The sequence below is a fragment of the Ornithodoros turicata genome, chromosome 2 (genome assembly GCF_037126465.1).
Source record: "Ornithodoros turicata isolate Travis chromosome 2, ASM3712646v1, whole genome shotgun sequence".
In the NCBI taxonomy this organism is placed as follows: Eukaryota; Metazoa; Arthropoda; class Arachnida; order Ixodida; family Argasidae; genus Ornithodoros; species Ornithodoros turicata.
The window spans coordinates 104,227,150-104,240,593 of record NC_088202.1 but is presented as its reverse complement, the minus strand read 5'-3'; the positions used below and the strand labels follow the sequence as shown (position 1 = coordinate 104,240,593).

Genomic DNA, 13,444 nt, shown 5'->3' with positions numbered 1-13,444 from the left:
CATATGACCATTCGGGCCATATGAATATTTTGGCCTTCTGGACACCTTACCCTGCCCTTCTCATTTGACCCAAATGCTCAAAAGGCCCAAATTTTTTGCGGGTTTTATGAACATTTGGGCGTTCTGGTCACTTGGGCCTTATGCACACTTGGGCCATATGAGATGATACCGCAGGCAGCACCATACATAGGACGGTGTGAATGTTTGGGTTTTTGAGCACCGAAGCGAGTAATCGTATATCCTATTCCATTTCCTAATCAAATATGGAATTCAATGTTCGAATTCCAAATTGAATTGATGCGTCTACTAAATTGACAAACTCTACAGTCATGGGCCTCCCGAGATGTGATACCGCTAGATATATTGAAATATATTTTCGCCTGTCAATTTTGTTGCTTTCCCCCCGCATTTTATTTCCCTCTTTACACATCACACCTCTCGTCATCTCACAAAGCGATAACACGAATCGCAGCCAAATAGAAAAAAAAAAAAAAGTTATCTTCACCTACTAGTCACGGCCGCTACTATGCGGAATACGGACAGGTTACATAGCCTATTTTACTTCGGTTATGCCATTCCTTTGATTCTTATCATTTTGTGTGCGTACTGTGAGTTGAACTTCTAGTTTCAACAGAAGTGGTAATTTCATAATTCATTTCAAGAAATCCTGTTTCTGTAAGCTGTATTGAGATAAAACTGCTACCGATCGGCACGTGAACAGACTCTTCACAGCTGACTGCAATTATTTAGTATTTGCGTCCATTTTTTATGACGGTTGTTTGACCATTTTGCGTTTGAGATATATATTTTTTTAGATCTCAAATATATTATATTTTGCACAGTCTTCGTCACACGCTACGCGCGCGGCAGCTACCCCCGTGCTACTCAAACCACGAAAGCACCAAAAATCAACTCGCCGTCTTGCACGACAGTTTCAAAAGGCTTTTACCAGACAATGCTCCCTTCTATACACGTATAAACACCGGGTACGGTGGCATACAGAAGAGACTCAAGGTCAAAGGGTCCAGTCGGGAGAATCGCGCGCGGTTCTCCCTAACGGGGTCATCCACGGAAACCGCGACGGTGGCGCCCCGCCGTAGCAAGTCCGTAAGTAAATTCAAGATGGCTACCGTGAGGCGTATTGGCTTCGATGCCGACGCAGGACACGCTCGTGCCCGGATGGTTTGAGGACGTAGAGGCGACTCTAGAGGCCTATGGGGTCCCTGAGGAGTGGCGCGCGGGGTTAGTCTTGCCGCTGTTGAGCGAAAGAGCCAGAGAATTGTTAAACCGTCTGTCAGCAGAGGACCGAAAGAAGTATAGCGTCCTCAACACCAAAATTCTTGAGGGATTGAGGCTGGCGGCGGCGGAGTATCGGCGCATGTTTGTAACGTCGCGAAAGGGTGTCAAAGAGTCATGGGAACAGTTCTGGGTGAGGTTAGAGAACTACTTCGAATACTACGTCAAAAGCTGTGAGGTAACGAAGTTCGAAGAGCTCAAGGGGCTCGTTGTAACCGATAGACTAAAGGAGTGCTTAACTCCTGAGGCGAGGGCGTATGTTGTCCTAAATGAAAATGGTAAGTATCTCCCACCTTGCGAGCTAGTTAAACTGGCTGAGAACTATGAGGAAAGCCAGAAATGCAAAGCGGCAGCCGGAGTACGAGCCAGCAAGACAGGCTCCACTAATATGGAATTAGCAGGTACGGAATGTCAGGGCGGACGAATAAAGGAACCGTCGAACCCGCATAACAGGAAACGCTGCCATGAATGCAACGAATTGGGTCATTTCGCCAGAAACTGCCCGCGCCGAAGTCAAAGTTCGACAACTAGCGGCAAGAGCAGTCAGCAACACCGAAATGATTCCGCCATAGTGGCACGGGTTTCAGTACCTTGTATCGACGCGAACGTTTCTGGCGTCAAAACATACGATCAGAAAGTAGACGTTCGAGGCTTGCAAACCACAGAAATCAACAGTTCTGACGCTACGCTGACCGCAATCATTGATTCTGGTGCAGAAATCACCATCCTGAGGAAATCGATGATCCCCAAATTTGAAAGTGCAGGCTCGACGATCAAACTAAGTCCAGCGTTCGGAGAGGATGTCGAAGCCGAACTGGGATATGTCCCACTAAGGTTAGTTGAGGGGTTCCCTTGTGTGTCTAGCGAATCTCAGCAACAAGGAATACTCTGCGCCTTGACAGACGAGCTGAAAAAGGGCATAGACGGTCTGATCACGCCAGGAGTATATGAGCAGCTAAAGGGGGAAAGGGTGATTGTAGACGTTGAGCAGAGCGAGACGAATGAGGATGTAACTATAGTGGCGGACACTCGCGATGAATATGAGATTCACTTGGATGAAGTTAACGTGTTTGCTGTAAGAGCAGCGCAGATTCCTGCAGACAGCACAACAGAACCGCGGAGAAACGAAATTTTTCGGAACCAACAGGAACAGGACGAGACGTTAAGGGAGGCTTGGGAGCAGAGTCGCGCGGAAACGCACGGGATGATGGTGATTGACGGGTTGTTGTACCATAGGGACTCACTCTCGGGAAGCACCATCAAACAATTGGTCGTACCGCGAGAGCGACGCGGAGAAGTTCTTCGGGTAGCGCACGACTCCCCATTTGCCGGTCATTTGGGGGAACGCAAGACACTTCAGCGCATTAAGTTGTCGTTTCATTGGCCCACTCTCAAAGCGGACGTAAAGGAATACTGCAGAACGTGTCACGAGTGTCAGATTCGGTCTCCAGCTAAGAAACTGGACCGGGTGCCAATTGTGCCGTTGTCGCGACCGGAAGTGCCATTTCAGATCGTGAACATAGACTGTATTGGACCACTTGACCCATCCTCGGCACGCGGGCACCGGTACGCCCTGTGCGTCGTGGATGTGTGCACAAGGTGGCCGGAGGTAGTGCTACTGAGATCATTGAACGCGAAAGCGACGTGTGAGGGTTTGCTGGGCATTTTCTAACGCTTGGGAGTGCCGGAAGTAATAACGTCAGACTGTGGGACAAATTTCCCCGCAAAATTGACCCTTGAATTCGTGTCCAAAATGGGTGCAACACCTCGATTCTCCACCCCCGACCACCCACAAAGTAACGGGCTAGTCGAGAGGTGGAACGGCACCTTCAAAGCTATGCTCTCCCATATAATCCACGAACACGGTCGAGATTGGGATAAATATGTCCCGTATCTTTTATGGGCGTACCGCGAAGTGCCGAACGTGACAACAGGAATCTCACCATTCGAAATGATGTATGGGAGACAACCAGTGGGACCGCTATCCATTCTAGAAAAATCGTGGTCCGGAGAATGGACAATTCCGAATTCGTTGGGGAAATCGGCAGATGAGTTCATGAAGGGGTTGCGAGACCGATTGGCAAACGTTTACGAGCTGGCAAAAGCCAATTCTAATGTTGCGCAACACACCTACAAGAGTCACTACAATCTCAGGGCTAAAGATAAGCAGTTCGCTGAGGGCGACCAGGTACTCTGGCTTGAGACAGAAGAGGCTGGAAAGCTCCTGAAAAGGTGGATAGGTCCCGCAATGGTCGTGAAACGCCTCCGCCCGCACACCTATGAAATTGAACTCCAGGACGGGACGCACCGCAATGTTCACGCAAACAAACTTAGAGCATACCGTGCTCGTGTCGCGACCGTCGGAGTCATATTCGAGGACGATGACGATTTTGGAGCGGTGGCAACTGCACCGAATGAGAGCAACCCGAGAGACGCGGGAGTGGCTGATTCATTGCGACACCTTAGTGGTAAACAAAGGGCTGAGTTATTGTTTGTAATTAATAGACACATCAGTGTGTTCAGCGAGAAACCAGGCAAATGTAAGGTCGGCGTGCACAAAATCAAACTGAGAGATGGCGCGGAACCGCAAAACTCGTATCCCTATAAGGTGCCTGTTGCGATGAGAAAGGAAGTTGAACGACAAGTTCAAGAGTTGGTAGAACTGGACCTAGTCTATCCCACTGAGAGCGCCTACGCTCACCCAATCGTCTGTGTGTCGAAGCGGGACGGCGGTATGAGATTATGCGTGGATTACCGCAAACTGAACAGTGTCACAGAACCGGATGCCTTCCCAATGAACGTAGCAAACGACCTCCTGTACCAGGTGGCCCGAGCCAAATATATATCTGTCATTGATATGGTCCGAGGCTACTGGCAGATTCCCCTAGACGAACAAGCGCAGGACTGTTGTTCTTTTGTTACACCTCATGGGCAATACGCCTGGAAGGTGATGCCTTTCGGATTGCGCAACTACGTTGCAACGTTCCAGCGTGTGATGAACACAATCCTCGCACCGCATCAAAGGTACGCGTGTGCCTATATAGATGATGTGGCCATCTTTTCGGAGTCATGGCAGGAACATCTGGTGCATGTGGGAAAGGTTCTCACTGCGATTAGCGAGGCGGGCATGACGGTAAACGTTGGCAAATGCAAGTTTGCCAAAAATGAAGTCTGCTTTCTGGGGCACGTGGTGGGATCAGGCAAACACCGACCTGACCCCGAACGAATACAGGCGGTACGGGACATTCCCAGACCTAAAACGAAAACCGAACTACGCAGTTTCCTAGGACTGGCGAACTACTATCGCGACTATATATCGGACTATGCGCGGATGGTCCTGCCGCTGACAGCCCTCACGGGTAAGCGTATCCCGAGGGATATTCCCTGGGATGAAAGCGCAGAAAACGCTTTTCAGATGACAAAAAAAAATGTCTGCTGGATACGGCTGCATTATATGCTCCTGATCCAGAGAGGCCGTATGTCCTGGCCACCGACGCATCGGAGTTTGCAATTGGGGCTTGTCTGTCGCAACGCAGAGATGATGGAAAGGAGAACCCCATTGCATTCCTAAGTAAGAAGTTAACCCCCACGCAGTCTCGATGGGCTACCATAGAAAGAGAAGCCTAGGCAGTCATCTGGGCACTGCAGCGTCTAGAAACCTGGCTCTACGGGGCATCAATCGTAGTGGTAACGGACCACAACCCCTTGAAATTTTTAGCACTAAGCGTCCCGCACAGTGCCCGTCTCACACGGTGGGCGCTCGCACTGCAAAGGTTTAGTGTAACAGTCGAATACAAAAAGGGGAAGGAAAATTCCAACGCTGACGCACTATCTCGGCTGGTTACCTCTTGTTAGTGTCAGTGGCCCAGTTGGGGAAAAGGTTTATGTGGTTGTACATTAGCTTATTTCTCTTTCCCGAGCTTGTCAAATTGTTGTGAGTTGTCGCCGAGCGGACAACGCCAACCTTGCACTGTATACATTGTGTGAATGTGTTATGTGGGCTGGTCTGCCTCCGTGAATAGTGAACTGAACTCTCCTTGTGTTTTGTGTTGCATCCCGTTGAAGTTATGCAACAGAGTGGGGATGGACGTGTCAAGCCGACCTTCGGACAGCCCCTTTCTTCCGGGATATCCCTCGAACATTTGCCCTTAGGTTACGGCGAGGTTCCCCTAAGCGTGGGTGCAATTAGTTCCCCAGGTGGGACGGACAATACGACGACAGACTACACTGAGACTGGTGTCGCGTCCAAGGACTCTTCCCTGTTGTTCGGCTACGCCGACAGAGACCGCGTCCAAGGACTTTTCCCCTTTGCCCCGCTACGCCGACAGCGACTACCTGGCACCGGCAACGTCGTCTTTGGGTCGGAAGTGTCTACAAGATACATGCCCATGCAATTAGTAAATGTGGAAAGGGAAATGCGAGACAGAAACCGAGGAAAGAAGAGACGCGGCCAACGAGGACTTCGGGTGTGGACTCCGTGATATACGGACGTGCAGATTGATGGTCAGCCGGCTATGTGTAATCCTGACTTCATGTATTAAATGAGTTATATTTGAACCTTCACTGGGGGTGTGCGGTTGGTTGCCCGATTTCGTCTTCTTCTTCTTTTCAATATTTTCTTTACATTTTTTTTATTTACTTTTTTTTGCGACAAGTAGTTTCTGTTTCAAGTGGAATGCTTGTGATGAGTGCGTGCTTCTGGGCGCATTATAGAACTTCTCTGGTATGCCAAGGACAACCATCGCATCTATTAGTAAAACGTCCAGGTTCAAAACTGACAACCTTGACCGGTACAAGCTTTTTTTTTAGTTGCGTGTTAGCGCCGCGAAGGGACCATGGTGTGAGCGGTGTACACACGTGGACACTGGAAAATGGAGAGAGGACAGCAGGAAGGAGTGGAGGACATGGGGTTAGTATGTGTCGTGGCCCGACTTCAGGGGGAACTGTGCAGACGTTCGTGTGGAGAGTCTTCGGAAAACCTCAGACAGCACAGCCGGCGGCAACATTCGAACCCACCACCTCCCAGTCTTCTGCACGACCTTGGCTACCTCCAACGAGCGGGACGCCTTAACCCGCTCGGCAATGCCGCTGGTAGGTACGGAGTCACAGGGAAATTCAGAGGCAGGGATTTTATATAGAGCAAGGGACTAGAGTCTCCACAAATAGATATGTTGATATTTATCATAATCTATATTTAGAGTGATAGCTTCAGCGGGTGCAGCGCTTAGAGGAGTGCAGTTTCAGCGCAGAGGACCTACACGACACCGCCACTTCCGTCTTCTTCACCGTGTGCCCACAAAATGTGAAGAAGGGATCGAGCGACGGGAATTGAAGAACGATCAAATCCGGGTATGACGAGACAGGGGAACCACGTGAATTTGGAGCACAAGATTTGAGCACCCAACCAACAAAAACCAATGCGCAGCTGTCGTCACATCGCGCAGACCGTCTGAATATCCTCGCCTACGGGGGTGAATTGTTTCTCTGCATTCCAATCAGTGGTTCATACAGAACCCGCAACACCCGCAAATGTTTGCCAACACCCTCCAAGATGTTTTCCTGTGTACAGCTTGGGACAAAAGTTTACGGAACACGGCACTGGTGTATTTCTTCATCGGAGCAGTCCCCTACTAGCTGTCAGGAAGAGATCGAATAAGAAACGGGTGACCGTATATTCTATCCATCTCTCAGTATGTGTGTCCGGGGCTGTTTGCTACCAGGATGTCGCTCCGGTGGAGAAATGCGACACCACGGTGTTCCGTAAACTTTTGTCCCAAGCTGTACAACTGTTACAAAGTAACCACACAGCAAAATTTTTTGCAACCCCCCCCCCCCCCCTACAGCTTGCGGTTCTGGATAAACTACTGAATTCGATATCTATATTTCGGACGCTATTGAAGGCGTTCGAAGATCCTAGGATCTTCTTGCCACAGCACGCGCTGCGTTTCTCTCTTTGTCTTTTATGCCACTTGTCATCGTGTTGTGTGCCCGACAACCTCCAAGGACGCATGTTGATCCGATCTTGCGTAGACGATGGCAGAAGCAGAAGAGATCCCTGACCCGCATGTCATATCAGATACGCTATCGTCTTCCAAACATGGCGAAGGTACAGAGGCCGCGACGCTAAAGCAGATGCACAATCTGCAACGTCACCTACTGTTGCTACCGGTGCTGTTGCCACCACAAGTAGCAGCCGGGATTTGTACCCCGTCAACGTCCGCAGCGACCAGCGCCAGTCGCTTCAACTATGGTTAGTGGGGTTAATGCATCTGCAGCTTCTGCAATTACCTTTTCTTCCCTTTTTTTTTTTCTTCTAATTATTTAGAAGCGTATACGAACCAGAAGAAGCGTATACGAAGAGGGGAGTCAAGTCCTGCAGATCACATAAACAAAATACAGAAACAGACACTGAAGATTTTTGTTTAAATTTAATTTATACAAGCTTTCGCGTGGAAGTCCACGCTTCTTCAGGTACAAAGTGAAGCGGTGACACGCATAAGTATATACAGGGTGTTTCACTTAAGAATGACCCCTAATTATTAAAAAAATGTACTTGAGATAAAAATTAGAAACCTTCTGCGTCATACTTGTGAAGATTTTTGCCACCCAAACAGGTGGTTTCCATCAGTGTACCTGTCTAATTAGCTTAGTTAAACTAAAACAACTTCCCAAGGAAATGTAACTTTTTTTGCGCTAATTAGGAAGCCCATGGCCACAACACCCCATTTCAGTCACAATTACAAGATCTTTCACGATCTTCCCGCAAAAATTTGACACCCGAGAACATGTAAAAACTGCCCGATAAACCGTCGCTCATCAAGGCGCGCTCGTTCAAGTTGCCCCGCTTAAAGTATGGGGAGGACAACACAGGGAACAGCACAGAACATCCGACGTCGGTGCTTATCGGTAACTGATGGCTGCGAACAGATAAGCTTGCAAAGACAAAATGCGTGATTGGGCCGGTCCACGCCCTCCCTTTTTTCTGTTTTTCTCATGCTGTTTTCATGCGCAGTGGGAGTGTCTTCGGGCCTTGCCGATAGCGCCGCCACTGATGAAATCCGAAAACGGGCTTGCAGAGATGGCAAGTTTTCGGGTGTCGAATTTTTGTGGTTCTGGAACCATCTGAGACCAGAGTGGTACCACTGATGTCACCAATGTGGAACCAACCACCCCACTTGGGAATCCAGCTGGGGCCATCCACATTCAATTGGAACCTATCCGGGACCATAAAACATCCAACTGGAACCAGTCCAGATTCAACTGGGACCATTCTGGGACCAGTCCAGATTTTCGCCTGGGGCAGATAGGAGTTCTTACCTCCTTTAAGCTGTGGCGAAGCCATAAGTGCCTGCGTGAGTATGAATCACGAACTTTTACCGTGTTTTTGCCAGCGTGGAGCCATGCTTCTGTATGTGGAATTACACCGTGCACCCATAATAAGGAACATCGAATAAATCAGCTGTACTCGACATGCATGTGATAATTCTGACCGAAACATGCAATATATAGCAGAAGAGCACGAACCGCAGATAACATAACGTGCAGAAGAAGCTGTGGAGGCTGCTGAGATTGACTGCACTCATGACAACGACAGTACCGGTGGGGAAACACAGGAACGAGGTTCGGAAACCTTACGTGACCCTTACGTGACGTCTCTTCCCAAGGGATAAAAGCAAGGTCTGCAAAATGCCGGGTCGACGTATTCTTCCGACCTAAAGGTCGTTGGGCCGTGCTTGTAAAAAAATAAAAATAAAGAAAGAAAGTTTGGGCTAATCTTGGGGATTGACATTGGCCTTACTTGGCCCGACTTAATACCAGCAACCGTGGACCAATGTAGCAGACCAACCTATAAGACTTTGCTCCAACACAGGGCCAGTGTAGAACCAAGTCTGGGCAGTAACCGGTCCTTAGTCGTCTAGATGGCGGCTAATCGATTAACAACAACGATGGACCAACTATGGACCACTTGTAACAAGGAGCACGCCCCATAGTTGAGCAGTACTCTAATCCTATAGCAGAGCGGTTCCATGCAGCTTCTGATGTCATGCTATTGCATTCCCTCAGTGTCAGTCATAGAGGCGTACAACCGCTACAGGAGAATAAGGAAAAAAAAAACGCTTTGGCTATCACAATACTGAGTCACTATTGCTAATCACTGGAAGTGGACTCACAACTAAGGGGGGTTAGACGACACTTGTGTAGCTAGATGCGGCACACGCCAGAGTTTAGAACTGCAGGTAATTTCTACCACCTGGGGCACTTTATCGTGCAACCTAAACTCTAAACTGCTCGAAGGCCCACATACTGCTACTGTCCCGAACCGGAGTCGAACCCGCCATCTTAGCTCCGACTGAGCTACCGAGGGCGATCGGAAGGTAACCTTCATCTCGTCTAGAGATAATTTTGCAAGTGGAAGAAATTTACTTAGATACGTTGAATTCGGAGGACTGCAAAGACGTAGCCGCTTTTCTTTCTTTTTTTTTCTTTTTTTGGTTTCGAGAAGCAGCTTTGTTGTTTTCGAGTTTGTGTCAGTGCAGGACTGACATTGGCCTGCCTTTATTATGCCAAACCCTCAATAGCACTCCCGCAGCACGTCGCACACGTTCTCGGCCCAATGTCGTTCGCCAACCAACACTAGGGGCGACACTAGACCGACGTTAGCCAAGGTGCAGTGGCCGACTAAGTCGCTTGCCGAGCAAAAACCGACCACTGGCCGATGATCGGCAGTTTCCACTTGGGTTACTGGAAGATACCGCTCACGGATAGTTCCCGTATTGAAATCACGCAAAGGGGGAGTGCTTCCTTCCAAAAGAAAGACTGACCCTTCAGTGAAGCAACAAAGTCAGGCCTAAAACAAAGGGAGAGCTTCGTCGGCCCTCCACTGACTGGTTTTAGAAAGTAATGCCAAATGGGCACATAACTTAGCGAACATGGATGGTCTACTCCCGTTTCAGTGAGCGACTATACTGCTTCTGTTGCCGTCCCGCCACATCATCATCCCATTTATGTGTGTGTGTGTCTGTTGCCGTTCACGCTACAAACACATCATCCATGCAGGTTTGTGACTGGGTTTCAAACATGGTGGAAACGCAACCCGAAAGCGGAAGATCATGAGAGATCCGAGGAGCACCTCTGTTGCCTGGAACAGTGGAGAACCCTGGAAACAAGGCTGATGCTGCACGAAACCATTGATGCGGCGAGCATGAAATCTGTGGAAACTGGGAAAAAGAAGTGGAGAGACACCTTGCACCGTGTGCTGGACATAACGCTATTTCTTTCAAAGCAGAATCTGGCATTCAGTGGCCACTGGGAAGATGAATTATCGCCGAACAAAGGAAACTTTCTACAGATGGTTGCGCTGCTTTCGAAGTACGACCCAGTGCCCAAAGAACACGTATAATGATGTTGAACCAGAGCACAGGCAGAGTGAAGGTCTGAGCCTCCTGCAACCCAGAACGCGTTCATTGGTGCTCTTACGAGGCATATGAAAGAAAAGCTCGTGATGGAAATTAAGTCGGCGCAGTACTACTGAATCATGTTTGATAACATTGTCAGAAGTGGTCGGATATGTGAAAGCAGGGTACCGCAAAGTTGAGGTCAAAGAAGTATTTTTGAGATTTTTTCCTCTGAAAGGGAAAATAGCTGCTGATCTTGCTTCGGAAATTTCGCAGTGCCTAGAACGTGACGAACTACACGTAACGATGTGCCATTCACAAGGATACGACTATGCTGCAAATATGGCTGCTATCCACGGCGGCGTACAGGCCATTATAAAGGCTTGGAACAAAAAAAAAAAAAGCTATCTTCAGTGGGTGCGTAGACAACCTCTGTGGTCAACACTCCTTCGCTCAGAGCTTATCATGCGCGACATTTTTTGGTATAATTGAGGCAATGTATTCTCTCTTCTGTGCGTCCACTCACCGACGGGACGTGTTGATCGCTCACACTGGAATGTCCTTGAAAACGCTGTCGGTGACACGCTGGAGCGTGCATTATGGTGCAGTGAAACCAGTCAAGGAGAATTTTGAGGAGCTGGTTGTGGCTATAGAAGCTCTTTGTGACCCCCAAGAGAACTTGGACACAAGGGGTTCGGCGCAGTGTCTTCTCGTAGCTGTCTATGACTTTACCTTTATGTGCTACTTGCACTACGTACTTGCACTTGCACTATCGTACCTGAGGAGGTCAACGCGGCACAACCCTACCTTCAGACAAAGGTCCTATCCCTGGACAAGGTGTGGACAAAGCAGGAGACGCTGAGGCTGGTCATTCAGGAAAAACACTTTTCTTAGAAAATGCCATTGAACAGGCGTTCATAAAATCACATGAACTCGGCATTCCAGTAGAGCGACGTGTCAAGTTAAAGAAGAGGATGCAAGGGACCAATAGAGAGGTGCAGTGCTTTCTTTGCGAAGAAAATAAGAGGGCCATGCTGGACTGCATTGACAAATTGCACGCTGAGCTCCAAAGCAGATCAAAAACGATCCGTGAAATTGCTACCCTGTTTGTACCCCTTGAGGCGAAATTGTTTGTGCAACTCAGGGTGAACTTAAATGTTCCTTACCGAAACTCACAGCCAGAGTCGTAGTGAGGCAAGTTTGCGCCCAGGTCAGGGTAACTCTGAAGCGCCCCCCTCCCTCTCCGACTGCCGCCAGAAACCCTGTAAACAAAGGAACGACGAACCTTATTTGCACTGCCGAGTTCGTACATGCATATTTCCTTCGTTCCCGAATTATCCTGTCCAACCAACCTGTCAGAGCCGGCCGTTCGGCGCCCTCTCCGGCGAGGGCGCCCGGGGCGGCTGCCCCTCTGGCCCCCCTCCCCTCGTCGCTACGGCTCTGCTCACAGCCTTCTATGACGAGATACCTGAAAGCGCACTCGACACTGAAATTACTAGGCTGAGAAGACACCTTCGAGCGGCAGGCGTTGAACTCGAAGAAGCGAAACATTGGGGGCCATTGGACTTCATGAAATTAATCACCGAGTGGGACTTTGTGGATTCTCTTGCAACCCTTTCATTTGGCCTGCAGTTATTCCTCACAACCTGTGTGTCTGTAGACTCGTGTGAGAGGAGCTTTTCAATGCTCAAACTTATCAAGAACTATTTGAGATCCACAATGGGACATTCCAGGCTTTCGGATCTTGCAATTTAGCCTATCGAAAGCGAACAGGCAAAGAGCACGGATTTTGAAGAAGTCATCAACAGCTTTGCAGCCCTCAAGGCTAGGAAAATATTTTTTTATTTTATTTACTGGAGTTGCCCAGCAGAAATTTGTCAGCGCAAAACAACAGTAACATGAAGCAAGGTGCTTTGTAATGCGTCACCATGTGACAAGTGAAATCTTTCACTCTCCATGGCTCTGCATGTTTTTGTTGTTTTTTGTTTGTTTTTACATGTGTAATACCAATTCATATCTCATTCATAGGAAGTGCGTTCTGAAAGCGTTTGAACTTGGTAACTAGTCATTATTAGTATTTCATTAACCAGAATATTATTTGCTGTTATTTCTACCTCATTATTATGGCCAACATCACACATGTGTTTCGGGTATGCTTGTGGACAGCCTTGACTGGTTGCTTGTGCATTTCTCGTCATTTCTGGGCATATCAGTTCAGTCACTTTACCTGAAATAGTCATCATTGCACCGCTTTCCTCTAGTCACTCCAAAGACGCCAATTCTCACGTGCTTGGACAGTGTTGTATGCATTGCTGATTGTCACAGTATCTAGCCAGGTATCCTACCACGTCTTGAAACATTTTCGGAGTTCACTGCTTCATTTGTTCTCCTCCGTTCACAAAGGCTATGTTTGTGTGTGTGTTGTGTGTGTGTGTGTGTGGTTTTGCCTATTTATGACCAAGGAAATAAACTGCGCCTATCTGTATTCTCGTTTGCTCGCGATTATCATCCGAATTATATGTATGGTACATGGGAGGCAGATTGCGCGACAGTTGAGGGAAAGTGACCTGGGGGGGGGGGGGGGGATGACGCACGAGGTGGCTGCACCGGCTGCAGCTGACCATAGTGACGCTTCTGTTACCACGTCTTATGAAGACTGACCAAGCGCCGGGAAGACACATGTTTAAATAGTACCGGACATAAATAGTACCGGGTAACCGCCTCCTCCTTCATTCCGATGAGGGGGTCTGCAT

The 13,444-nt window shown here is 48.6% G+C and overlaps 1 protein-coding gene across 1 annotated transcript; it reads left to right on the top strand.

Annotated features, from left to right (window-relative positions):
* Positions 1-1,150: 1,150 nt before the first annotated feature.
* LOC135384927 (uncharacterized) lies at positions 1,151-2,968 on the top strand. The gene has a single exon (XM_064614109.1). The coding sequence runs from the start codon at positions 1,151-1,153 to the stop codon at positions 2,966-2,968; it is 1,818 nt and encodes a 605-aa protein (XP_064470179.1).
* The last annotated feature ends 10,476 nt before the right edge of the window (positions 2,969-13,444 follow it).